This window comes from Charadrius vociferus, unplaced genomic scaffold, assembly GCF_000708025.1.
Source record: "Charadrius vociferus isolate BGI_N301 unplaced genomic scaffold, ASM70802v2 scaffold615, whole genome shotgun sequence".
NCBI lineage: Eukaryota > Metazoa > Chordata > Aves > Charadriiformes > Charadriidae > Charadrius > Charadrius vociferus.
This window is the reverse complement of record NW_009648346.1, coordinates 105498-133300: the sequence shown is the minus strand read 5'-3', so window position 1 is coordinate 133300 and position 27803 is coordinate 105498. Positions and strand designations below refer to the sequence as shown.

At 43.3% G+C, this 27803-nt stretch overlaps 1 protein-coding gene across 1 annotated transcript in view; it reads right to left on the bottom strand.

Annotated features, from left to right (window-relative positions):
- Nucleotides 1-22356, bottom strand: part of MORC2 (MORC family CW-type zinc finger 2) — a 50437-nt gene extending 28081 nt beyond the window's left edge. Inside the window, exons 1-8 of the mRNA XM_009885093.1 lie at nucleotides 22310-22356; nucleotides 20695-20729; nucleotides 19072-19140; nucleotides 11150-11240; nucleotides 9440-9548; nucleotides 7963-8122; nucleotides 7769-7880; nucleotides 1108-1233 (exon numbers count right to left, since the gene is read on the bottom strand). Coding sequence (XP_009883395.1) covers nucleotides 1108-1233; nucleotides 7769-7880; nucleotides 7963-8122; nucleotides 9440-9548; nucleotides 11150-11240; nucleotides 19072-19111 — 638 coding nt within the window. The 5' untranslated portion in view covers nucleotides 19112-19140; nucleotides 20695-20729; nucleotides 22310-22356. The remainder of the gene's footprint in view (nucleotides 1-1107; nucleotides 1234-7768; nucleotides 7881-7962; nucleotides 8123-9439; nucleotides 9549-11149; nucleotides 11241-19071; nucleotides 19141-20694; nucleotides 20730-22309) is intronic.
- Nucleotides 22357-27803: the final 5447 nt, after the last annotated feature.

Below are 27803 nucleotides of genomic sequence, written 5' to 3'. Positions count from 1 at the left end.
ACTTTTATTGGACTGCTGCACAAGAGGAAGCAGCACACGGGACACTCATGCAGGTAAAATGCAGTCAGAAATGCAGAGATTCTCTACCCAGCAAATCAGGATTTACAGTGGCAAGTCAAGCTGCACCTACCCACTGCCTTCTACAATGAAACAACTGGCTTGGTCAACAAGAAGAGAGCAGTGGATGTAATCTGTCTTGATTTCGGTCAAGTTTCTAATACCATTTCACACATTTTCATTTAAGAAGCTGAGGAAGTAAGAGCTTGACAGACAGACCATGTTGTAAGTTGAAAACTGGCCAGGCCCTTAGAGCAGCAATCAGTGGCCTAGCATCGGATCGCAGTTAGTAAGAGTACCCAATGGGCTGACAGTGGGCCCATACTATTGGAACACTACTGCAACCCAAAATGCTATATTAAAACAATCTGCAAATACTCTATAAAATTACTATTATTTTATTAAAAGAAATCACATTAAGGTATCTAGAATGCAGCCTGTGTGCTCCCAGGAACACTATTGCCTCAGGCAGACCTCTTCCTTTCTCCTCCCATTCCTATAACCTTTCTCAGTCCCTGTTAAGCCAACTGCCAGCACAGCTCAGCTCACCTTCAAATTTTTTGTTTAAGGGAATTTAAAAGGAAGATAGGGAAAGGTATTTCCCAATCTCTATTCAAACCTAGATCAGCTACATGTAAAAATTAATTCTTAAAGCAACTGTTCCAAAGTGCTTAGTCTAGTTTCTTTTCAGTAATAATTCCAACATCTACAATACATATTTCCTTGACCTACTTTAAAGAAAAACCAAACAGTTACCCAACTGTTTGGTATGGATATGGCATTCTGAACAATCAGTATCTTCATGTCTTTGTTTGCTCTGAAAGGGAGACAAATTGTACAAATTACTCATGTGATTTTCAAAGGTATTAGATTTGACTATCTACCTCTTTTCACATGATGTTAATACCACATCACATTCTCTTATGTTCTGTTTCTGTGACTTTAACATGGAATTATGCAGGATACACCTGGAGAGAAAAATGCTAAACCTTTCTTTAAGAAAACTCCAAAAGGTCCTGAACGTCTGCAGACTTTGGGTCCAACACTTACCTTGGCTTGTACAGGCAGCACGAAAGTCGTTTTGTTTGTACTTTGTGTCCATTTATGAAGATCCTCATTCTGGGATCAATATAAAGCACAGCAGCATAGGCACGGAAGGAACGGCGCTCAGGCTTTCTGCAAGAGAGGGATGCTTACAGAGACTGAGCAGTTTCTTCAGCATTTCCTTGTAGGACTGCCAGCAGACATTCTCCCAGTCTGGGCCATGTAGCCCAACGATAACTCCATCGATTCACCCCCCGAGTAACCAGTGCCTCTTTAGTCAGAGCGCTCATCCTTTCAGTCTGCATTCTGCTTCCTCTTTCCTTTGCAGTTTTTGCCTCTTCATTCCCCTCCAATTAAGATCCATGACATACTACTGTCACAAAGCCTCCTCCTCTATCCGAACCAAATGAACAAGTTTCTCCAAACTTGTAAGATGCTCATTTCCTAATAAACTGCTACCCAGGAGCCAAGTGACCAACAGAAGCACCTCCCAACGCTGCTCTGCGCTACCCCTAATGTATTTTAAGCACCTATGGCAGGATTCACACAACCGTAACTGTTACCTTCTCAGCTCACAGACATCTACTTCAAAACACACTAAAGAGACAGCCTTTGGCAAGAAAGCTAGGTAAAAGAAAAGGCCTTTCTATTTTAAACTTTTTCTACTTATGCCTTCTACAGAGATTTTCTATTGAGCTGTACACCTTAAAATACCGTTACAAAACACTGATGCACGTATTACTGTAGCTTGAAAGGATATTTTGAATACAGCTGGATAATAAAGGTCAAACCTACACATTGGACCATTTAACACTGTGTGCCCCACTTGCTAGTGCCTTCGCTTACCCTTCAGTTAAGTCATGAGTACACTCTGACAGAAACTGCACTGATCACACACAGAAATGGTATCACAAGGTCAGGAGGAAGAAGCTTCTTTCAGTGATCTGCAAGAGTCACAAGGCAACTCTTGTCATATCATAGAGACCAGGGAAAGGGTCCTTCCCAAGCAGATCAGGGAGCGGGTCCTTTTCAGGCAGTGTCAGCACAGGAGGAGGAATCAGCCACAGAGGTAATCATTCAATCCTTATCTATGAAGGACTTGCAAAATATAAGAAAGGACTTTAGCTGTCATGAAGGTGAGACACTTATCACCTGTTGCTCTGATCCTGGGATAACAGGGCTGATACCATAGACTTACAGTAGAGAAGCCAGGCAGTTGGGAAACCTGGCCAGAGATGGAGGCATCAATAAAGCGCTACCATGAGCAGTTCTCCAGTTTAACTATGAACCCATTTGTTGATAGCTACGCAAGTCATGTGAACCTATCTGTTAATAGCAGGTACTATGCTCAAGATCAGAGGGGTCCTGCCTCCAGCCAGGAGAAAGAGGAGGACAACTGAGTTTATTAGACTGTATGGATTCGATGGACTGGCACGTTAGAGCCACAGAAGTATAAAGCCATGGTGGACACTTGCGCACAGTGTACCCTATTGCCATCAAATAATAAAGGGGCAGAATCCGTCACTATTACTGGAGTGATAGGGGGGGGGTCTCAAGAACTGACTACAGTAGAAGCCAAAGTGACCCTAACAGAACAAATGGGAGAAGCACGCCACTGTGACTGGCCCAGATGCTCCGTGCATTCTTGGCATAGACTACCTCAAGAGAAGGTATTTTAAGGACCCGAAAGGGTATTGGTGAGCTTTTGGTATAGTAGCTGTAGAGACTGAGGATGTTACACAGCTGTCTACCTTGGCCTTTCAGATGACCCTTCTGTTGTGGGACTGCTGAGGGTTAAAGAACAGCAGGTGCCAACTGTTACTGCCATGGTGCATCAATGACAATATCGCACCAACCAAGACTCCCTGATTCCCATCCATAACCTGACTCATCAGTTAGAGACCCAAAGAGCGGTCAGCAAGACTCGCTCACCCTTTAACAGCTGGCAATGTGCACTCGCAGCCCAGAAGGCCACCTGTATCCTGGGCTGCATTCCCAGCAGCATGGCCAGCAGGGCAAGGGAGGGGATTCTGCCCCTCCAGGAAGACCCCCCTGCAGCACTGCCTCCATCTCAGGGGGTCCCAGCATAAGAAGGACATAGACCTGTTGGAGCAGGGCCAGAGGAGGCCACGAAACTGATCAGAGGGTTAGAGCACCTCTCCTACAAAGACAGGCTTAGAGAGTTGGGGTTATTCAGCCTGGAGAAAAGAAGGCTCCCAGGAAACCTTATAACGGCTTTTCAGTATCTGAACGGCACCTACAAGAAAGCTGGAGAGGGACTTTTTACAAGGGCACGTTGTGATAGGATGAGGGGTAATGGCTTCAAACTGGAAGAGAGGAGATTTAGAATAGATATCAGGAAGAAATTTCTCACTCTGAGGGTGGTGAGGTACTGGAACAGGTTGTCCCTGGAAGTGTTCAAGGCCAGGTTGGATGGGGCTTTGAGCAACCTGGTCTAGTGGAAAGTTTCCCTGCAGGTGGGGTTGGAACTAGATGATTTTTAAGGTCCCTTCCAACCCAAACCATTCTATGATTCGACATGGCCAGCGCAAAACTCTGATGGAGACTGGAGATAAACAGTAGACTATTGTGACCTGAATGAAGTCACACCACTGCTGAGTGCTGCTGTGCCAGACATGCTAGAACTTCAGTATGAACTGGAGTCAAAGGCAGCCAAATGGTATGCTACAATTAACATTGCTAATGCGTTTTTCTCTATTCCTTTAGCAGCAGAGTGCAGGCCACAGTTTGCTTTCACCTGGAGGGGTGTCCAGTACACCTTGAATCGACTGCCCCAGGGGTGGAAACACAGCCCCACCGTTTGCCATCCAGACTGCACTGGAGAAGGGTGAAGCTCCAGAACACTTGCAACACATCAATGGCATTGTGTGGGGTAATACAGCAGAAGTAGTTTTAAAAAAACGTAAGAAAATAAACCAAATTCTTTTGAAAGCTGATTTGGCTATTGTCGTGGTTTAGGCCAAATTGGCTACTGGGGACCTGGGGGACCCCAGATGGGACTGACAGATGCTCTCCTCTACCCCTCTTCAAAGAGAGGGGCAGAGGAGGAAAAGGAGACTTACGAGTTTAGAAGGAACTAAACTACTTTAATGAAATATTAATAATAAAATAAAAAAAAGATATAATGAAATATATACAAAACTGTATCAAGCTCCCGAGATGACAATCACAACACCGGCTGGCACTGGGGCAGTCCCAAGCTGGACTCAGTGACAGACAGGAACTGGATTCCGGATCTGCATTCAGGATCGGGAGTCAGAGTCCTCCTCAGACGTCGGCCATTGCAGGAAGAGAGAGCTGACCTTTCGATCCCTCAGCCTTTATACTGAGCATGAGGCAGATGGGGTGGAATACCCTCGTTGGTCAGTTTTGGGTCACCTGTCCTGTTCGCTCCTCCTTGCAGGTGGGACCCCACTATGCTTTTCCGCTTCCGACCCTCCAACGGGGCAAATAACAAAGTTGGTTGGCCTTGGTTGTTATAGCAATAAGTATAAGCAAGGTCCTCTCTGCATACCATGGCTGGGCATCAGCTATAAACATAGGTCTTATCACCCTGAGAGAGTGAACATTGTCTGCACAATATGCTGTTAATTTCAGTTGTTAGAGAGGCCCAGCTAAGAAGCGAAGTTACTGACCAAAAATTGGTTCTGTTTTACCTCAAACCAGGACAGCTATAAAAAGAGGCAAGGTCAAAGGGCCTGCACAAGAGATCCAGTTCTTGGGAATTAAGTGGCAAGATGGGAGCTGCCAGATCCCAATAGATGTGATTAACAAAATTACAACTATGTCCCCACCAACTAACAAAAAGGAAACACAGTCCTTCTTAGGCATTGTGGGTTTCTGGAGAATGCATATTCCACATTGTAGTCAGACTGTGAGACCTCTCTATGAAGTGACTGGAAATAAGAATGATTTTCTGTGGGGCCCTGAGCAACATCAAGCATTCAAACACATTAAACGAGATTGTGCATGCAGTAGCCCTTGGACCAGTCCGAATGGGACAGGACTTTAAAAATGTGCTCTACACCACAGCTGGGGACAACAGGCCTACCTGGAGCCTCTGGCAGAAAGCACCAGGGGAGACTCAAGGTCAACCCCTAGGGTTTTAGAGTCCAGGACACAAAGGCTCTGACGCCAAATATACTCCAACTGAGAAAGAAATCCTGGCAGCATATGAAGGAGTTATACCTGCTTCAGAGGAAACTGGTACTGAAGCACAGTATCTCCTGGTGCCCCAATTACCAGTACTGGGCTGGATGTTCAAGGGTAAAGTTCCTTCTACTCATCATGCCACCGATGCTACCTGGAGTAAATGGGGTGCATTAATCACACAGCGAGCTCGAGTAGGAAACTCCAATCATCCAGGAATCATAGAAGTGATCACAAACTTGCCAGAAGGCAAAGACTTCGGAATGCCACCAGAGGAGGTGGTGACACATGCTGAAGAAGTGTACAATGAACTCTCAGGTAGTGAGAAGCAGTATGCTCCGTTCCCTGATGGATCCTGTTGTAGTGTAGGAAAGCATCAAAGGTGGAAGGCTGCTGTGTGGAGTCCTACAAGATGAGTTGCAGAAGCAGCTGAAGGAGAAGATGAATCGAGTCAATTTGCAGAGATGAAAGCCATCCAGCTGGGTTTAGACATTGCCGAACAAGAAAAGTGGCCAGTACTCTATACTAACTCATGGATTGTGGCCAATGCTCTGTGGAGATGGTTAAAGCAGTGGAAGCAGAGCAACTGGGAGCGCAGACATAAACCCATCTAGGGTGCTGAATTGTGGCAAGATATTGCTGATCAGCTTAGGGAAACTAGTCATAAAGGTACATTCCACGTACCCATGAGCCAGGCCACTGAAGAACATAGGAATAATCAACAAGTGGATCAGGCTGCTAAAATGTTCCAGATAGATTTGGACTGGGAACATAAGGATGAACTATTTTTAGCTTGGTGAGCCCATGACACTTCAGTTCATCAAGGAAGGGATGCAACACATACCTGGGCTTGCGACTGAGGCGCGGACTTAACTATGGACAGTATTGTGCAGGTTATCCATGATTGTGAAATATATTTTTTCAACCCATAGTCTCTCTCCTTTATTCTCTCTTCCTTCCCCTTCTGGGAAGGGAGAGGAACACTGTCATGCATTTAGTGACAGCCCAGCCTAAACCATGACACTAGTGTGTTCTTACCCTTTGGTTAGTCAAGAGTACGCTGCAACAAACTGCACTGATCACACACAGAAATGGTATCACAAGGTCAGGAGGAAGAAGTTCCTTCCAGTGATCAGTGCTGTCCTGGTTTCAGCTGGGATGGAGTTTGTTTTCCCAGTAGCTGCTGTGTTTTGGATTTAGTATGAGAATAATGTTGATAACACACATTGGTTTAGGTGTTGCTAGGTAATGCTTATATTAAGTCAAGGACTTTTTCAGCTTCCCACAGAAGCTGAGAGGGAGCACAGACAGAACAAGCTGGCCAAAGGAATATTCCATACCATAGACGTCATGCTCAATATATAAATGGGGTTTGGCTGGGGGGGGCAGGAATCTGGGATTGCTGCTTGGGATGGGCTGGGCAACTGATCAGCAGGTGATGAGCAATTGTATTGCATCACTCATTTGTATATTCTTTTATCACTGCTACTATTATCTTCTCTTCCATTACTGTCCTATTAAACTGTCTTTATCTCAACCCACAAGGTTTCCTTATTTTCCAGTTCTCCTCCCCTACCCCACTGGGAGGGTAGGGACTGAGTGGACAGCTGCATGGGTCCTGGTTGCCACTTGGGGTTAAACCACAGGTGGTAATCATGAAAGCTCACCAGCAGGCAGTCAAGAAACTGAGAAGCATATTAGATCCCTGGAGGTCCCCAAGAAGTTTGCTGCACCCATTTACTCAATAACATCAAGCTAATACATACAGAAATCGCTAGGTTTACAGTGTTTGAAACTGTATTACTACGGGAAATTCAAGCGCTTCAGGAAAGTAGTGTGTAATCTCATAAGAAAGGTAAAGCTTGCTCCCATGGAGCTCTGGGATTTAATCAAGCATTTGGCTCAGTTGAGCTCAGTTTTTCCTTTTCATGCTGCAAGTGAACAACTCAGCAAACACTCAGCTCTTCCTGAACAGGGCCCTCTGCTCCTCCAGCTGCCCTCTGAGCACATCCCCTGCTCCCATCACCTCTGCGTGGTGATCCACCCCACCTGCACCCACCCATACCATTCACCCATGGAGCCTGACCTCCAGCGCCTCACATTTTGCCAGGGTTCATTTAATCACAAAACTGAACATCAGAGTGAGAGCAGCACAGACTCACAACCAGCTGTTATTCTGATTAAAACATCTTTGATGAGTGTAGCAATATAGCTTCGGGATCCTTTGTTTTAGGGTACCTAAAGAAGGGCATAGAGTTTGCTGCTTTGACCAAGCTGAGACAAGCCAGCGCAGGCGTTCGCGCCAAACACACAACCATAATGCCTGCGGGCTGTTTATACACATGAACTCCAAACTGCTAAAGAACAAACTAAAGATCTTCTGAATTCTCCAACACACCATAGAACAGCAGCTTTTAAAAAACACATGCACACAGTATATAGCCAAACCCCACACATAATTCAGAGTCCAAGGGCCTGTAACACCCATCACACTTACGTTCCCTCTGGGGGTGTTTCTGCCATCTGAATGTCTCGGGGGTCAGAAGTCACATCCAGCTCTGGCTCTCCATTATCCATTAGTTTGAGGTTAAAGATGATCACCAGGGTGCCTGAGCAAGTAACAAGTTGATCAGGTGAATCCCAGCCAAACTCCAAATACCTTGCCCATGACCAGCAACAGTCCATACGTACCTTTCTCCCCACGGATCTTATTAAACTGCTCCATCACTTCCTGCTCTGATTTGAAAGGGGAATACTTGTAAATTAGCTCTGTCTCAATCCCAAACTTCTCCATGTTGTCAGTCACAGGCTCCTGGCTTTGTGCGTTCCAGGTGGGCAGGGGAACGATGACCTGCAAATTGCATTGTACAAAGAGCGACTCAGGCTCACCCACTTCAGCCAACCCCTTCTCTGGACCACAGCCAGGCAACCTAGCCCTGCTGACAGCCCCCTAAGTCACTGCAAGAGTCCTTGCTAGCTTCTCAGTGGTTTGCATGTCTGTCAAATGCTTGAGGACCCCTCTTTACCAGCCTCTGAGTTGCCTTCTTACAGCATCTAGTCTTAGACTGAACCACTCCCAAGTAATCTGTATGGTACCAGCTACTCACACACTCAATGTCTTTTTTTTCCCCCCCTCTTCTTGTAATAACATTCATAATACTAAAAGAAACACCCAAACTTTGCTTCTTTAAAAATGTCAGCCTCTGTGCTTAACTTCTCTTGAATACAAAAATCCTTCAGTTATATTTATCCTGATCTCACTCATTATTTTTACAGAATTCTAGCAAGGTTATTGGTGTTTTCTGCCATTTAGAACAAAAACACAGATAGGATTACAGACCGCAGCTGCCTATCAAGGACAACAAATCCTGTCCTCACTTTAGACCTGAGATCAAGCCAGAATTTCTGGCTCCAGAGCTGCTTTGGGAACTAAATCACTATTCCCAACTTGCTTCAGCCATCAGCTGGCCACTAGCAAGCACTGCTTCCTCAACAGCTTCTTTGTAGAGCTCCCTCCACTATTAAAATGGAAAACGATTTCTTAGATACTATCCCAGCGCAAATTTACAGCTTTTCATTATTGGCCTTGCCTGGAAAATACTTGTGCTTGAGCACAAAAATACTTCCATCTTTAAAATCTGGATACAGAACAACAATGCCTGAATTATCTATTAAGATAAACAAGTTTTTAATAGGTAGAACCATGCTGATTTTTTATTTAAAGAAAGAAGATCAGAAAGATGAGATGTCTGGAGTGCATGACCTGTGGGTAGCAACTTCAATCACACCTTTAATTTTCTATAGAAAATCAAATCAGTACAATAAATTTAAATATATCTCAAAGTCAAATTTTGTGGGAAAAGGAAAAACACAAGCAGCCTAGGCATTTCCTGAACTCAGCATGAGCAACTTTAAGTGACTGAAACAAGTCCTTCAAAGTTGCGGTAGTTTAGAGAGACCTCTCAAACAGAATTAAAATCAAAAGGAAAAAATCTTTGATGACTTTGGAGAACCCCTACAAGGGTATCACCAAGACAATATCATACACTGAGAAAATCATACACCAGAGTGGCAACCAACACTGACAGACTTCTCCTGTGAGAGCTGGGGAAGTTCAGGTTAGACAGCTTTCACCATATTAATTCATTACAACAAAGTACAGACGAACCTCATCAATGCCTTCTTCCTCATGGAACGTCCGAGACAACAGAAGGCAAGTCATGGTGTCGTCTTTTTTTGTGAACAAGACAAAATCCTTCCCAATCCGCATGGAACCCCTGGAAACAGATTTCAGGCTACATGTTACACCTGATGCACAACACTTTCTAGAAAGCAGACCACATTACTGTATTTTTTCTCCATTATGTTCAATTATGAGATGCCAAAACCAAGTAAGGCAGAAGAGCTTAAGCAGCAACTACCATTTCTCTCTAAACATCTCATTCCTTTTAAAAGGCATCTAAATCTAGAAATTTTCATGATGTTTCAAAACATTTAACACTAGCCACAATTAAAATGTGCAGAAGTACAGGGCAGCTTTCTGAGCTCATCCTATGTAAAAAGTCTAAAAAAAAAAAAAGTATCTTTTTTTTTAAAGGTAAAAAAGATGACTAAGTTGAGATGTGACAATAACATGTGCTCAAATATATGAGCAGAAATGTATGTGAGAAAGTGAACACACACTTCTTTTCGCTGTACCCAGAATAGAGGCAGACAAGTTTCTGGGAGACAGATAATTTATTTCTTAATGTCTAACTTGAAAAACTCACTGACACTTCAGCTAATGCAACTTTGCAGCTAGCTCTCACAAAAAGGGACAGTCTCATCTTCCTCCACCCTCTCCTATCCCAAATAGTGCCTTCTCTACCTTCTCTTTTACCCTATTACCCAACTCGTCGAAAAAACCTTAACAGAGAAAAATTAACATTGCATCAAAAGAAGCATTAAGTGTTCTGTCAGTTCACTTCTCTTTAGATTGGCTTAATGCAATACCAAAGCTCACCTTTCGCATGTTTAGGCTTCAGTCCACATTTCTCAGCTGTAATATAGTATGCCTCTTGCTAAAGGTTAAGAAGAGGACAGAGATCTGCCCTGCAAGTGCACAGGCAGGATCTAGGATCTGTCCTGCCCTGCAGCTGGATCAAGATCCCGTATGTGCCCTTTTTGTCTTTCTGTCCAGGTTATAAAGTCCCACAGACTTCCCCAGTAGGATGTATATAAATAATCAAGCCACATGGAACAGCATAAAGCAGAGTAAGCCATAAAAGCTCTCTAACTTTCCCAAAGATATCCATTCACCACAGCAAACACCTTTCCCTTTCCTAGCAAATCCCCTCCAACCAGTACGATTTCCTTCCTGCCTCTGTTCCTCTGCCACTTAATCCCACTCCTCCTCTCACTCCTTCCATCATTCCCCCTCTTCTCCATGCATCTGTTTGATTTAAGACAAAAAGAAAAGGCTTAAGTCCATCTGGCTTGCACCAGACAACTTTCCTAGCAAGAGGCTGCAGCGCTATTTTGCTCCAATTTTACTATCTGCCTGCCACAGGCATATTAAGGTTTTGTCTTCTCCCCAGCTCTAATCTGTATACTCTGCATCATGCAAACACAATGGCAAAATACTGTCATCAACTTTGGACTGACTTCTCTGCCACTGAAGAATTACACCAGATGTTCACAGAGCTCGTTTACCAAACCATGGTATCTTTATTTAGATTTCATTTGCATTCACTCCCCCCACCCCCCCATCCTCTACCCCCCCACCATCCCACCCCCTGCAGAAAAAAAAAAAAAGATATACACCTCCAAGCAAAAAATACATTTACTATCTCAACTCTAACCTCCATAATCTCAGGAGGCTGGCTTTTGTTATACCTACGATTTCAAGCCATTCCCATACTGCCCAATTTGAGTTGACTCAGGTGATCGCTTCGCTGATTTACCAAATTGAATAACACTGGCAGCTTCATCTGGAACAAGAGACAGGGGAAAAAGAAAAGTTTATTTTAATATACACACACACATATCTTTTACAGTGGTGAATAATATGTAAGTAGCACAGAAAGACTGTAGCATGGAAGAGGCCGGAAGCTCAAGCCAAAGTCTCATCCTGAATCTCTACCATCCAGCTCTGTAAGATACACATACACTCGATGGTATTTACATTATCAAAAGCTTTGTATGGATGCCATTATGCTGACAAAGAGAGTTTTAAGTTTCAGACTAGCGCAGTGCCCAGTCCAGACTGCACAAAGATGGGTTTGGGTTTTTTTTGGTTTTTTTAACAAAAAAAATGTCCCCGAGATGATCTGTTGTGTCCACCACAATTATCAACACACTCATAAACCAAAACATACCCTGGGACACCGTGGCTCTGCTATACTGTGTATACTGCTGACACCACAGACTCCAAACCACTGGCACTAGAGCGTAAGTCAGTACCATAAAAAAGGTCTTGAATTTGGGATAAACATTACTTTTTCTTCATGGTGTTGAACTGAACACTATCATAATTAATGCACTAGTAAGGCAAAAGCTAATTTTTGCAGCAGATTGCTGGACTACTGACAGCAGGACAGCTGTGGGTGAAAAGGCAGTACTAGCAAGTACTGCAACAATTAACGGAGTATTTTATTAGCACAGGACAAAATGAAAGGACGTGATGGCTTTACAGCTGAGAGAGTCTGTCATTTTTAGTTCAAGCCTTTCTATTGTTCAAGGGATAAAGCCTTTCAACATCATCCACAGGACAGAACAATTCCTCTCCCTTCCCCCAAGAGATAGCAATCATTTCACCATAGAGTTTACTGGGAGAATTGAAATGCAATTCCAGAGACGAGGAACACCAAGTGCCTTAACAGGAAGGCTAACAACAATTACAGCCCTCAAATGCATACACAAGCTGTGAGGGAACACGGGACATGGCTCACCCCACCAGCCAGCTACATGGAGGCTGAGCCTGTGGACAAGCTGGATTTAAGCACCCAGGAGACTTGCCCAGGTCTGCTAGTACTGATGACAGTGGGGTTTTACAGCAAGATTTTCAGTACTAACACCATCTGTCTAACACAAAAATCACTGAGCTGGGTGTCAGAATGCCATTTTCCATTAAAATTACATTCAGATTTAAAGCCACAAATTACAAGGCAAAAATACAGAACAACTGGGCAAGCACCTCGCTGCCTCAATTCAGTATGTTCATAACAGAGGTCCACAACTATTTCAAAACCAACTTTTGACTGGATGAGAGTACCTCCTCCTTTCCTTCAGCCTACTACAGTATTTTCCAGCCAAACAAAGAAAACATTAGATTATCTCCTGTTTGAGATCTGGGTAAGGATATTGACAATGATGATACTATTATTACTCTCAGTTTTAACGCCTGGTCAGAAAAGAAGAGAAGGCTACTGGAACCCTCTTGCTACACAAAAAGTTGTATCAACAACTATTTTTAAGAAAACTTTGAGAAGCCTAAGAAGGGTGAAAAGTAATTGTCCAAAGCATTTCCTCTCTCAGAAGAGGTGACCATATGGTTTAGCACTCAACGCTGCATGTCCAAAACCACTGTATAAAGATTCTTCTTTCTGGGCAGAGGGATGAAGATTATGCCCAGCAGAGAGGACTACTCTGGACCGAGCAAGCATCTCTCTCTGCTCCAGGCTTGCTGTCTTTTGGAGAGATTTAATATTTACCTCCTCCCAAAAATCAAGGTACAAATGAATTTTTTTTCCAGCTTTGAGTTAAAGCTCTGGATGGAGTTTGACTCAAGGCTATTTTAATCACACTGTTTTTGTTTTGTCGTGTCTCAAGAGTTACTGGACTTAAAATCCCCAAACTCCCTAGCAACAAAAGGGAGGGTGATATGATCTATGCCAAACAGACGAGAGAAAAAACAATCCGAAGCAATTTGCTCAAGATGGCAGATTGATCTTCAGAGCCCAAGAAAAGGAATCAAGGGCACAGATAAAAAGTTTTCTAATAAGAAACATCAGACACCTGAGATGAAGTGGGGGACAGAGCTGTTTGTCCTCCAGGACAGCAAGAGAGCATCCTCCTGAAGGATGGGCAGGCTGTTACAGCACATGCGCTGGCTGGCACACAACGCACCGCTGACATCCCTGCAGGCAGTTGCCTGCTCTGGGTCACAAACCATACCTCCCCACTCCGGGCAGCCACTGCTGCTGAGTGAAGTCAGACCTGGCTTCACCCTTTGAGGAGAGTCCTCTCGTATTTAAGTTTTCCAGTTGAGAATACACTAAAGAATTATGTAAGCACGGAAAGTTACCCTTCCTGCCTTCTCCAGAAATTCATCTGCTTTATTTACATGAGGTAGAGTACTTGTAGTGGACTTGACAGCATCCTCAAAAAATATCCTGGGGCCAAAGTATCTAATTTACTACCTGGGGGAAATCAGCCTAAACCAAAATTACCTCCAGTCAAACTTTCTCTGGGACAGGGGAACAGGGGAGAATCTCTGAGGTCCTTCATCACCATAACACAAGACACCCAGCCACCTGAGGGAAACAGCTGAACACAGCTAGCGATTGACAAATCAGTTTGATATACATACCTGCAATTTACTTCAAAAATTTGCTAACTTGAGAAGAAACGTCAATGTTCTACAAGCTTAAAGTGACATTTTCTGCTGAGAAATATGTAGCCCACTCCCCTGAGAGCAGTCCCCCGAGCATCACTGCCTACACACAAAAGCACATACGCACACTTTAAAATAAGTGCTAGAATCCATGTTACATTTGAACATTGTTCCCCACCATTGTGAGCCTTGAGTAAACAGTATTCTAAGAATGTAATCTCTAATAAAGTAACCAACATATTAATACTGAATTAACTGCATCCGGTAAAACAAAAGCTCTTTTGAGCTTCCAGATTTCAAAAATACAGTTTAAAGGAGCAAGAACTGATATATTTACTTCAATCTCTGGGAAAGCAACAGAACGAGTCCTCTTAAAAACTATCACAAGCCAAATGAAGCAAGTGACTGAGATAAGCCAGCACAGATTTACCAACGGCAAGTCATGCCTGACTGACCTGGTCACCTTCTACAACAAGGCAGCACTTTCTGTCCACATGGGGAGAGCAGTGGGCGTCATTTAGCTGGGCTTCAGCAAAGTGTTGGACACTGTTTCCCACAGCCTTCTCCTGGACAACCTGGCAAGACACAGACTGGATGGGTGGTATGCAAGATGGGTAGGGAACTGGCCCACAAGTTGTGCTCAGAGGGTGATGATCAACAGTTTTTATTCTGGCTGGCAGCCTGTCACAAGTGGGGTCCCCCAGGGACTGATGCTGTGCCCCACACTGTTCAAAATCTTCATAAGGGATCTGAACGATGGGATCAAAAGCACCCTCACCAGGTTTGCTGATGGTGGTGAACTGGACACATCAGAAAGGAGAGCATTCTTAGGGAGAGAGACCAGGACAGACTGGAAGACTGGGCAAGCAAGAACTGTATGAAGTTCAGGGAAAGGCAAGTTCCTGCACCTGGGATGAAATAACCAAAAAGCCCAGTATGGCTGGCATCAGTGTGGCTGGGGAGCAGCCGTGTTGAAAAGGACCTCGCGGTCCTGGGAGACAACAAACTGAACAGGAGTCAGCTGTGCGCTGCTGCAGCAGCAATGAAGGCAAATGGGATCCTGGTCTGCATTCAGAGGGACATTACTACAGAGACAGAGAAGTGATCATCCCACTCTGGTCAGTGCTTGTCAGGCTGCAATTGGAGTACTGTGTCCAGTTCTAGTCTCCTCAATTCAAGAAAGAGGCCGACAGACTGGACAGAAGAAGATGACCAAAGGGCTGGAGAACCTGCCCCAAGAGAAAAGACTGAAGGAGTTGTGTCTCTTCCTGGAGAAGAGAGGGCTCAGGGAGAATCTCACCACAGTATTCCAGTACTTAAAGGGAGGCTACAAAGAGGATGAAGGCTCTCCATTCACAAGGAGAAGGCATGGGGCAATAGGCACAAGTTGCACTGGAAGAGGTTTCATCTCAATATAGGAAAGACATTTTTAGAGTGAGAACAATCAATCACCGGAACAACCTCACCAAGGCTGTGGTGGAGTCCCCATCGCTGGAGGTTCTCAAGACGCAACAGGACAGGGTGCTAAATCATCTCATCTAGGCTCCCTTTCCCATGAAAGGTTGGATCAGATGATCTCTGAGGTCCCTTCCAACCTGGGCTCTTCAATGGTGCTACGATTCTAAAATGCAAGTTAAAGACTTACTTTCTTCGGTCCTTCAAGAATACTACCACATTAGTAGTTATACTTTTTCAACCTACAAGTTGATTCAATGAATCGTTCAACCTACATTTTGATTCATTAAATTCACGCAGCATCTCCAGAGCCCAAGCAGTAAGTTAAATTCTCAAGCCTAAGTATCCTCAGTAGTAATGCCACTGACAATATGGGAAATCCCAACCTAAGAGATGCAGCATGGGCTCTATTGTTTGTTTTTCTAATTGACTCCTATTTAGTCCCTTATGAAAAAGCCAAACTTTTGGACCAGTACTACCATGCTAATATCTCCCTGTGGGATGCAATGCTTTTTTAGAAAAGATCCGTACTGTGGCATCACCAAATCCTCAGATCTTTTGATAACTTATGACTCTACAGCATAAGATGTTTGCAGCTTGAATACAAACATATTTTGGTCTTCAAACCACGCAATCCAGTGTGATCATTAAGGGAGCCAATGCAGCAAGTTCTGAATGCAATTGTAGTAGGAGTCACATGACAAATACACCTCATTTTTAGAAATGCTAATTACTTACACCTTTCACTAATTTTAGTTGAGGAGCTGCCATTAGGTTTGACAATCAGGAGCTATCAGACAGAGCACTCAAATGTGGCCTGTTGCCTCACTATACCCTTCTCCATTTTCACAGCTTGCCAGGCAAATCTAGAACTGTCCAACACAGAACAAAACCAATGAAACTGAACAGCAACAGGACAGAGTAACACAGAGAACATGTTAATAGAATGGTTCACTTCAGCCTTTTGGCTCCTCCCTCTGTGTGAAAGCACCCAGAGACACCTGGGTTCATTTACTCATCCTCCCAAATGATGCCTCATCCAGTCTTCTAACAGAAGCACAGAGTGGTCAGGGTTGGAAGGGCCCTCTGGAGCTCCCCCAGTGCCACCCCCTGCCAGAGCAGGGGCACCTCCAGCAGGGGCAAAGGACGGCGTCCCGGCGGGTTTGGAATGGCTCCAGAGTGGGAGACTCCCCCACCTCTCTGGGCAGCCTGTGCCAGCGCTCTGCCCCCCTCACAGGAAAGAAGTCCCTCCTCAGGTTGAGATGGAACTTCCTGTGGTCAAATTTGTGCCTGTTACCTCTTGTTCTGTCACTGGGCACCACTGGAAAAAAGACTGTTCCCATCCCCCTGGCACCCTCCCTTTAAGTATTTATAAGCATTGATAAGATCCCCTCTCAGTCTTCTCCAGACTAAAAAGCCCCAAGTCACTCAGCCTTTCCTTGTAAGAAAGATGCTCCAATCCCCTCATCATCTTTGTAGCCCTCTGCTGGACCCTCTCCAGCAGTTCTCTGTCCTTCTTGAACCAGGAAGCCCAGAACTGGACACAATACTCCAGATGTGGCCTCACCGGGGCAGAGTAGAGGGGGAGGATGACCTCCCTTGACCTACTGGCCACACTCTTCTTGATGCACCCCAGGATGCCATTCGCCTTCTTGGCCACCAGTGCACATTGCTGGTGTCCTCACACATTAGTGTGGGCTCCAATAGCACTATGGCAAGTCACGTAGTTATTCTTTTTAACATGTCAGCTTTATGTACAATAAAAATAATCCTTAATTAAAATTATCATGCAGAAAAATAAAACACTCCCGATGATTTCTGTTGAAGGAAGGTCTGTATGGATGTTCCTGCTATTTTCAAAACAAGGGAGAAAATTCCAATAAAAGGTTTTCTGCTGACATCTCCTAAAATCAGAGATCTTCAAGATGTCTTTAAAACTGGTAGATCTAGCACTATGAGAAATTAAAACTCAGACCCCTATAGCCAGGGACAGAAGTGGAGAGAGGCCCATGTAGGGAGTCAGAGTAACAGACTCCCCCCAGCCACTTTTGTACACGTTGACAGGGAAACAGTGCAGCAAGTGGAGTTTCTACTTGGCTGTCCTTGGTTAAGTGACTTTCAAAGGCCTATCAAGCCTACTATGATCATCCAGCCTTGAAGCCATGAAGACGTGATCGCTAAAGCCAGACTCTGCATCAAAACAGTATGTCCCAGGCTACTGAAAACTAAGAAGGGCTTTTTAAAAAGCACTCAAAGTTGAATAGTGATTTTACATTCTGAAAAGCAGTGTCCTGGAAAGGGGCACAGCCTATTTAAAATGAAAAAAATTCAGACGCAATGAACCACACTTTGATGCAAGCATCAAGACAGTCAAAGGACATAAATTATATGGTATTCATTGATATGATATATAGCGCTGTGAAACACCACTACAACCTACAATATGTGCCAATCTCCTTTACAAAGTATCTCAGACCAAAGTCAGGATAAAATCCTTCGAGATCTAGCAGAAAGATCAGTCAAAAGAAGCAGCTTAATACTTAGCCAATACTTAAATCCTACTTCGTCATAAAATCAGCAATATGGGAGCAACAACAGCATAAAAGCTGCTATTTGGACTCTGCGGCATTAGAACAGACATTTGTCACATTCTGCTCTCAATCCAAAGACAAACATGTAGTTTGCAAGACACACAGAAAATCTTCTCCCTGATCCAAAGGCTTGTGAGAAGGCCACAGTTAAGTCTCTGAACTTGTTTTATGGATGGGGCTTAATTCCTTCCTTCAGTTCCACTGGTGACAGAAAAGTACTCTCAGAAGACGTGTTTAGCATCCTTAATTGTATTCTAGAGAATACGCAGATGGTATCTAGAGTTCAAACTGAATTCCTTCATGCAGGTCACAAATCTGCATATCAAAGATGTTAACGTATTTTTATAAGCATAAATAAACGGAACTAAACGCTTCATATCACAAGAGGATCTTATAGTACCGAGGGATAAGAACAAAAGTGTTAGTCGATCCTTATTTATCCATCTCTCGCCTTCTCCAAAACCTTCCAATTTAAACCAACTTTTCGGCCCAGTGGAGGCCGAAGGATTGACCCATCTTCAAGACACAAAGAAGGTGGTGTGGGTTGACAGTGCTGTTTACTGATGCTAAAGCAAAGCAAGAAGGCTTTTCTCCTGCTAGATACAACACAGACTTACATCAATTCTTACAACGAAGCAGAAGTACATTTGCTACATTCTTCTCATACTCCTAAGATTTTTATATTGTCAAGTATTGATCTGAATCACAATGCCAATAATGAAACAATGGCAAAATGCTTTCAAAGCTAAGCTTTCTACTTCTGCCACGGCACACTTTCTTATTAGAGCTGAGATACACTAACCACTTGGCAGCCTCAAACAGGGAAAAGGCTTATGCCTGTCAGAGCTTGAGCTCATTCCGTCTTCTGGCTACACTATTCTCCCTCCAGACCCAAATCCAACTTTGGTGTGCTGCAAAACCACAGGCCAGAGTGACTCAACTCTATAATGCAGCAAAACAATTTTCTTTTGGCCAGATTAGTTTTCTGCAACTGAAGAGGTGAATAGTTTGATATATGACACAGTGTGAAAGAGCCAGTGCAGAGCCAGGAATGTGGCATGGAACATGCCCCCCTTCAACAGAACCAAGCTGTTAATTCAGCTTAAGCCATAACATTAAACCTCAGCTTGAAAATGCAAGTGTGACTTCCTAGTCACTTACTTGAATCCATTCCCGTTCCATCATCCAAAAAACACAGCATGAATCTACCTCGTAGGTCTTCCCGTCGCTCTACAAAAGAAGAGTTATGCACTAGTCCCGCAAGCAAAAGTTAAAAGTTCCATAAAATGGAATCAGTGTACACAACAGAAGCAACACAACAAACAAGGGCTTCACAAGCCAAATATAGCAAAGCTGTAAGAAAGAGCACCAGATTTTTTATTACAGAATAAGAACTTTTTCTGCATGTAAATATATGCTACAAGAGTATATTGTAAAAGCAGGTTTCTCAAGCATCCAGTATAAATAGATTTTTTATCTTTATCAAAAATCACTTTACCTGATATCAGCTGAAGGCTGATCTAAGTGCTTGCCCGAGTTATCTGTAAAGGTACTGCTTTTTGAAAGACAACAGGCACTGGGGCACAGGACAAACAGCAGAATCATAGAATCATTTAGGTTAGAAAAGATCCTTAAGATCATCAAGTCCAACCATCAACCTAACACTGCCAAAACCACCACTAAACCATGTCCCTCAGCACCACATCTTTTAAATACTTCCAGGAATGGCGATTCCACCACTTCCCTGGGTAGACTGTTCCAATGCTTGACAACCCTTTGTTGTGGTTTAACCCCAGCTGGCAGCTAGGATCACGCAGCCGCTCCCGCAGTTCTCTCCCTTCCCCTCAGAAGGTCAGGGAGAAGAGGGGGAAGAGGAGGGGAAAGAAAGGGGAAAAAAAACCTTGTGGGTTGAGATAGACAGTTGAATAGCAATAATCATGACACAAATTGCTCCTACGACCTGGTAAATTGATGAATTTGGCACCGTCCCAAGCAGCAATTGCAATTTCTGCCCCCCAGCCAATCCCCATTTGTATACTAAGCATGACATCTATGGTATGGAATATTTCATTGGCCATTCCATTGCTGTCTGTGCTCCTTCTCAGCTTCTATGGGAAGCTGAAAAAATTCCAGCCAGGCTGGACATGGCCTTGGGCAACCTGGTCTAGTGGGAGGTGTCCCTGTCCATGGCAGGGGGGGGGGGCGATGATCTTCATCCAACCTAAACCATTCTATGATTACCTAGCAACAACTATAACAATATGCATTATTGATATTCCTTTCATACCAAACTTGAAACATAGCAGCCACTAGAAAGGAAATTAACTCTATCTCAGCTGAAACCAGGACACCCTTTTGGTGAAGAAATTTTTCCTAATATCTAATCTAAATCTCCCCTGGTGCAACTCGAGGCTGCTTCCTCTTGTCCCATTGCTTCTTACTTGGGAGAAGAGACCGATGCCCCCCCTCGCTACTCCCTCCTTTCAGGGAGCTGCAGAGAGCGATAAGGTCTCCTCTCCGCCTCCTTTTCTCCAGGCTAAACACCCCCAGGTCCCTCAGCCACTCTTCATCAGACTTGTGCTCCAGACCCCTCACCAGCTCCACTGCCCTCCTCTGGACATGCTTCAGCATCTCAGTGTCTTTCTTGTAGTGAGGGGCCCAGAACTGAACACAGTATGAGGCATAAACACCATCACTCTCCCAGGTACAACACACATTCACAGACTAAATCCAAGTTAACTACTGACTGAACCGGTGACATGCAAGGAAGCAGGAGTGACTTACCAGTATAAATGTCTATTCTCGTGGCATCTGCATCCCTACAAAGCAATAAAAACACAATCAGTATTCAAATCTCAAACAGAAATGAAGCTAAAATCCAGGCACGTGCAGTAATTTCCAAAATTAACTGGCTGCACAGATCAAAGTCCACAAAGGCCCCACAGTCAGGACTAACAGACAAGCTAAAGGACACATTGTTCCACTTTGTGCCTATTTGAACCCAAACTCCAGAGCAAGATATTGCTGACACACAACAAAATCTAGTTACAGTGAGGATCACTGGCTTTTTAACAAAAGTCACATTAAGGGGAGGGTGGGGAGTAATTAAACAAGCACACACTTCTGAGCTCCCTCAGAGTTTGTATGAAACAAACAACTTACATTTTTGCTGTCAAGCTGCCTATGAAAAGTTTAGCAACTCCACATAAAACTCCATCCAAATACATTCAAGGTTGTCATAGGAAACTGTGTCCTTACAAGATCATTTAAGAAAAGCCCTTCATACACCATGCACCCTCCTCCATATTTGAAAAAGCAGCATACACAGCACCACTGCCCTCTTCTCAAAACCCATTTGTAAATCTTTTTCCCCCACGTAGACCATCACATACCCTTGGTTTGCTGTTTAGAAGAGTGCAGTTGCAGTGCTACAGTAAAACCCCACTTCCCAAATGCCAAAGTCACTTTGTCTTGTCTTTGTACCTGCAGCCAAGTACAGCTACCACCTTCCCAGGTGACCAACCTCTCTTTTGCCAGAGGAGAAACCAAGAGGTTGAAGAGAAAACCACTCATTAATCTCAAAGATGCTACATTCAACCATGTTGTAGCAAAAGTGAAAACAGCAACTGCACGCAGACATGGCTCATTCCATACATGGAATTTTTCTTCCACAGAAATCTTCCAGTTTCAGTTCCTTACACTATGAACTGCAGAGCGTCACAATTCACACTTGATAGAAAATGATCTCAAAATAGTTCCATAATGCCACATCAGACTATTTTGACTATTTTGTGAAGCTGAAGAGGTAAGTATGCAAGGCTTGGGATACAGCTATAGCCTGGATTCCCCAGTGCAAACAGGAGAAATGTGGCCTAAACCCCGTAATTTCCAAATACCAAGTCTCCTCTCAAGTGTCACAATTGCTCAAACTGTGCTTGCTCTACTTTTCAGCATCCTGCTTCTGATTTCATTTTCATCCTATCATCATGCTTGATAGCATGTGGAAAGTCAAGGATTATCTAAGTATCTTAAGAGTCCCAGCTTCAATAATTATTATTTTACCAATTACTTTAAACAAAAAGGCAGGCTTATTTTTTCCTTAAATCTATCTTGTCTTCTAAGAATTTCCTTTCCAATATGATTTGTTCTACGATTCACTCAAACTTACCTTTTCAGGAATAATACCTTTTTTCTTTTCTTTTTGTTTTTTCCAAGGGGGCAGATGTGGTGGCATAAGAGGACCAAGGGAAATATTCATACTAACCCACAGCAAAGTCTTCTATTTTGTATTTTTTGTAAAGTCTACTAGAAGTGAAAATTGCTCAAGATCAACAAATAGACGGGCTAATTAAATCTTAACTGATTTTACCTTGGGAATTACACAGTCTCAGGTACATACCTGGCATTATCTACAAGTTCAGCAAGGGCACCAAACAAGAACTCATGTGTAGTTCTGCAATGAAACACAGAATCAGCAGGGTTACACTGACACTTAAGAGAGACCTTTAAATAAACAAGAATCTTAGCCACATTTTAAACAAATCCAATTGTATGTTCACAATACCAACATCTGCTGCTGACAGCAGATGAGAAATGAGCGTTTCACTGTCTACCAGAGGCAGACACACAACAAACAAGCTGCCCCATGGAGCCCAATTCAAAAAACTGCTGCTCACTATGGTCTAAAAAGCATCCCATGGTAAAAAGACACTACAGAGAAAATTATTTACCTATTGAACCAGCCTATGAGCCAGTCAACAACTCATACAGATCCTTAATTATTCACCACATTGACAGGTCTCCTTGTGGCAACTAAACACTGTGTATACATAAAACACGGACAGATGAGGATTACGCATAAGGTCTGTCTTGCCCATGCACATATTCACTTTGCAGAAGTTATTTCTGACAGGAAGAAGCTTCCAGATCCTGGGAGACTTCCAATAGCTACCACTGCTCCTAATCTGGAGAAAGTCTTCTGCCACCACTGTACCACACCACCTTCCAAACTCAGCGCTAAAATCATCTCGCCGGGTATCACTTCAGCACAAGTCCAACAGCCATGTTTAGTTTCCAGCCTCTTTGCTGCCACCTTTTATAAGCAGCACCTATTTGAAAGCCATCAGGTACATGCCTTAACCTTGAAAGAAGATACATGGTGAGAAAAATTCAAAGAGCTAATAAAAACAGTACAATACATTGCCTGCCAACATTAATGTAGTATCTCCACTGAACACCCAACCTGGTGACCTGTCTTCAACATCTAAAAATTATTTCAAATGTAGATGACCACACGGACACCAATACTAACAGCAGCTATAAGACCTAGAGAAACAGTTGCTGGAATTTGTTGCTCCTCTAAGACGCTCAATGAAGAGACTGAGTCCTCAAACTGTTTTTATCAATAGGTTTCAGTTTGCATGAAACCTCTTCACATACAACCTGTCTTCACTACTACACAAAAAGGCCAACAGGCAACCAAACAGAAAGTGGTATTCATATTTTTAGCTTTTGACAAACAGATATGTAGGTACTTCTCACATATAAAATATACAGCTGTCCATAACACTAATAATCACAAAACGAACTTTCATATCCATCTTCAATGTCATGACACCCAACCCATGAATCAGCTCCAATCAGAGTTAAAACACATCAGCTTTAAAGTTATCACTAGAACCACAAGAATGGAGATTTCCATCTCTGCAAGCTTCTACTTGCCCATGCAAAGAAATGAGACAGAAAAGAACAGTGTCTGGAAGACTATCTTCCCAATCAGAAAGCTTCCACAGATGCTCAAACCTGGTATTCTTTCCTTTGAGCGGGATTTCCTGTGCACAGATTTCAAGTGTTCCCTTGAGTTTACAAGCACCTATTCAGCTCCACAAATCAACATCCCAGATGTTTATTTAGGAAGTAACACATGTCAGGAAAAACCCATAAGCAAATGGATGCTTTAGTGCCAGTAGCTATGCTTCGTTAGCAGCTTTCACTCTACAATTTAAAGAACACTTCAAGATGCAGATAAGATACAAATAGGGATTTCCAAAGATAGATATTGGAACAAAGTAGCTGAAAACATAGCTACGGACGATAAGAAGAGAGGCAAGAGAAAACATGATTTCCACATAGCCTGACACCCCATGCAGCTTGAACATCTACCAAAACTGGAATCTCTTGTGTTGACATAGAGAAAGTGAAACCTCACTACAAGCAAGCGAAATCCACTCCAGCTATTTTTCCCTAATAAAAATTTACATACACTGTAAATATCTTCTATTCAGTATGTTAATCTCAACACTTACACTCTTCTTGTCAATATCTAATAAAAGTCACATGAAGTGGTTTGCCCTGATTCAGTCAACTCAGCTTTAACGGAAACCATAGTCTTGCCTTACAGCCAAAAGTGCCTGGAGTACTTAACATCCACCATTATGAACTGGTGACAATTTTCCCTCACCTCCCCAGAAAAACTTGGGATTATCTTACTTACAACATAACTTTAAAAAACGTGAGGCAAGCTGTTGGCAAAACAGAGTCTATCAGAGCTTGCCCATAACCTGGAAACACTTAAGCGCAAGCTAGATGGGTATCATCAGAAGCAACAGTAACCTGCATCAGTCAGAGCACTTGAAATATAACTATTACTGGTTATATTTCAAATTTCATACAGTTCATACAACTGATTAAATGACGCAGGAAAGCAGGTGAAGCCTTATCAAAACCTGTGGTTTCCATGAAAACTCATCTTGGCGGAAGCAGACTGGCTTGGACCTTCCTACAACTTCCAGCTTTCATTTGAGACAGCTCCATGCAGGAGTGCAGGCTGGACAAGGATCACAACAGGGAAGTCCAATGCTGCCAATTTATTGAAATCTGGGTTATAAGAGGTCAAGTCAGATGACTCTGCAGAACATAACTGATTCCAAACACCTCTACAAATAACCATTTGGAGTAACATCCCAAAGGGAACAAAAGCTTATTTCGTGAGCAGTTCTTCGAGGATCACCCTTGTTTGAACCCAGTTGGACTCCTGATACTGCATAGGCAGACAAGTACCCAGTTACTAATGAAAAATGTTAAGACTTCTTTTTTGCTCTGAAGGAGGCCACATCTGGGAAAGTGTTTAAGTTTGGCATCTGTATCAGGAGCAACAGCTATCCTAGCAGTACAGCACTCCATTTCAGGCAAGAATGAAAAACACACACAAGAGGAAAGCTCAGGGGGTGGGGAGATGTTGGTCTATTATTACTAGTATTCCTTGAGTCGAGCATTCGGTCATTTTAACATCTTTGTATTTGAGTGACCTTCATCCACTCCAGCTCTATTCAACAGGACAACTCAAGTTACAGAAAAAAAACCTCAAGTTCAATCACAAGCTAAATCCTATCTACTGTTAGAAGACAATTTCAGCTGCTCAATTTTTAACAAACTCCTTCAAATTTGCATTATATATATTCAAAACATGCAAAAAAACCAAGCTGGTTGGGCTCAAGTGTCTTTTTCTAATCATCTCAATGAGTGGCTTTGGAAGTATCTCAAATACCAGCATTTAATTTAGGGAAAACCAATGTGAAGGCAAGCAGGTCACTCTGGGAAGACATAAAAACAATGCAGGGGTTATTTTCACGTGCTTCTGTACAGCAATTTTCATTCCAGGCGCTAAAATAACTTTCACATAATATCATAGAGTAGTTGGAAGGGACCTTTAAAGGTCATTCAGTCCAATTCCCCTGCAATGAGCATGTTCAACTAGATCAGGTTGCTCAGAGCCCCATCCAACCTGACCCCAAATGTTTCCAGGGATGGGGCATTTACCACCTCTCTAGGCTACCCTCATTGTAAAAAAATATTCTTCCTTGTATCTAGTCTGAATCTACCCTCTTTTAGTTTAAAACCATTACCCCTTGTCCTATTGCTACAAACCCTACTAAAGTCTGTCCACATCCAACTATTTATCAAGAAAAGCACAGTGGTATTTCTATTAAAAAAACATGGCAACTGAAGTGATTCAGGTACACGGCATGAAATTTGCCATCAGACATGGAAGCATTCAGAAGTCATTGAAAAGATCTGTTGCAAGTTCTCAAGTTCAGGGACCAGATAGTCTGAAGTGCTTTGCAGAAGCTAGGTTGAATACTCTGCGTTAGACATACTAGAACTTTTCCTAAGGAAAGCCTTAAAAAGGAGGAAAAAAAATAATTATGGTTTCCCTCTGTACCTCAACAGCTAGATGGCTGACTTTTAACTGCCATTTAAAAGACCTCTACCTCCATGACTACAAGAACATCTTTAGCACTGAAATGAAATTTGTCTGAGACAGTGTGGCTTTCCTCAGCAAGAAAATAGCCCAAAAGACAAGAGTCTCCATGATCAAAAGCCCTACACTGTTCTTGTGTTGGACTGGGGGGGGGGGTGTGGGGGGGGTGTGCTCATTATTTTTCTGGGGGGAGCAGGGAGTTGCCAATTTGTTGCGGCTTGGTTTGGGCTTGCTTTTTTTTTTTTTCCTTCTTCGCTTTTAAAAATGACTTCCATTGCTTCCATTCCCATTCCTAGGGAAGTACTTGGCTTATACACTGATACCCATAATCTCACAAGGCTCCTTGCTCATGATGGACCAAAAGCCCTGCCTTTGGCTTATTCATCTGCATTAGCTTGCGGCTCCTCTTAATTTTGTAATGCAGTTATGCATTGCAGACATGTAGCACACTGGAAGTAGACAAGCAGTATTTACAGAACAGAAAGTACCGCAGCAACTTGAAGTAGCTTTAATATTTAATACTTCAGGGCAGGAACAACAGATCAGCCTTTTCTGCAGCACAGACATTATCTTCATAATTCATTCTGGTGTTCTGCAAGCAAATGCAAGACCGAACTCTACAATACAGTCTTTTAATCTGTAAAAGTGTTTGTTTTCTGCAGCTGGATGTGAGAATTTCACAAGTCAGTGACAGCACCAGGAATATAACTCGGTATAGTCCATCATCTTCAGGCACCAGACTGTTCACTGCATGTGCAACCACTACCAGCCACGCCACAGAACACAGACCCAAGGGTGACATCAGGCTGTTCGATTTCTTTTCCTGTGGAAAACCCATTACTTTCTTGATCCTGAAAAGAAATGGATTGTAACACTCTTGGCGTATGTGAGATTTGTCTTAGTTGCTCTTGCAGAAGTATCTTGTTACCAACAAAACCAGTCAGATCTACTTTGAAATCAAGTTGCCCATATTTCCGTGCATAAGAAGTCTTTAGACTCCTACAGACCACTGTGATCCTTCAAACATTGAAAGAGGAAAGCAAAGAGATAAGCTTGCACTTTTATTTCTTCTTCTTCTATTGATGGCAAGAATCAACTCTTCCACAAAATGTTAGATGACAATCTTACACTGGTGACCAGCTGATGAAAATGAAGAAACGCCAAGCATGGTTCACATTGTCCTTCTAGGGCAGTTCAGCCAGAACAAGCTCTTTCTTTAAACTCTTCTGTACATGGCACTACAAGGCTTACGTGCAATAGGCAGGTCGCAGACAGATGCTAAGCACCATTTCTTGGTGGTGCTCCCCATTTTCTAGACACACATTCAGAAGTAGCCCATTTTAAAGATGAACTTTGCCTCTTCTCAGATTTTATTTTGGGGGGCTTTATGAAGTGATGTGCAAAAGCCACAGCAACTTGAAAAAGCTGATGAGAAGAAGAACATCATGTTCCTGCTTCAAATATACCTGCACAAAACATTTAGATGTGAAGGCAACATGGTGCCATAGAGAGATGACAACTCCTACGGCCAGCACAGGCGCTTCTCCAGAGATGCGCAGCTGTAAGGGTATGGCTGACCTGGGGGCTGTACCCGCCCCGGTGGGCGCCCCCAGAGGCCCGCCCCTCCACCCAC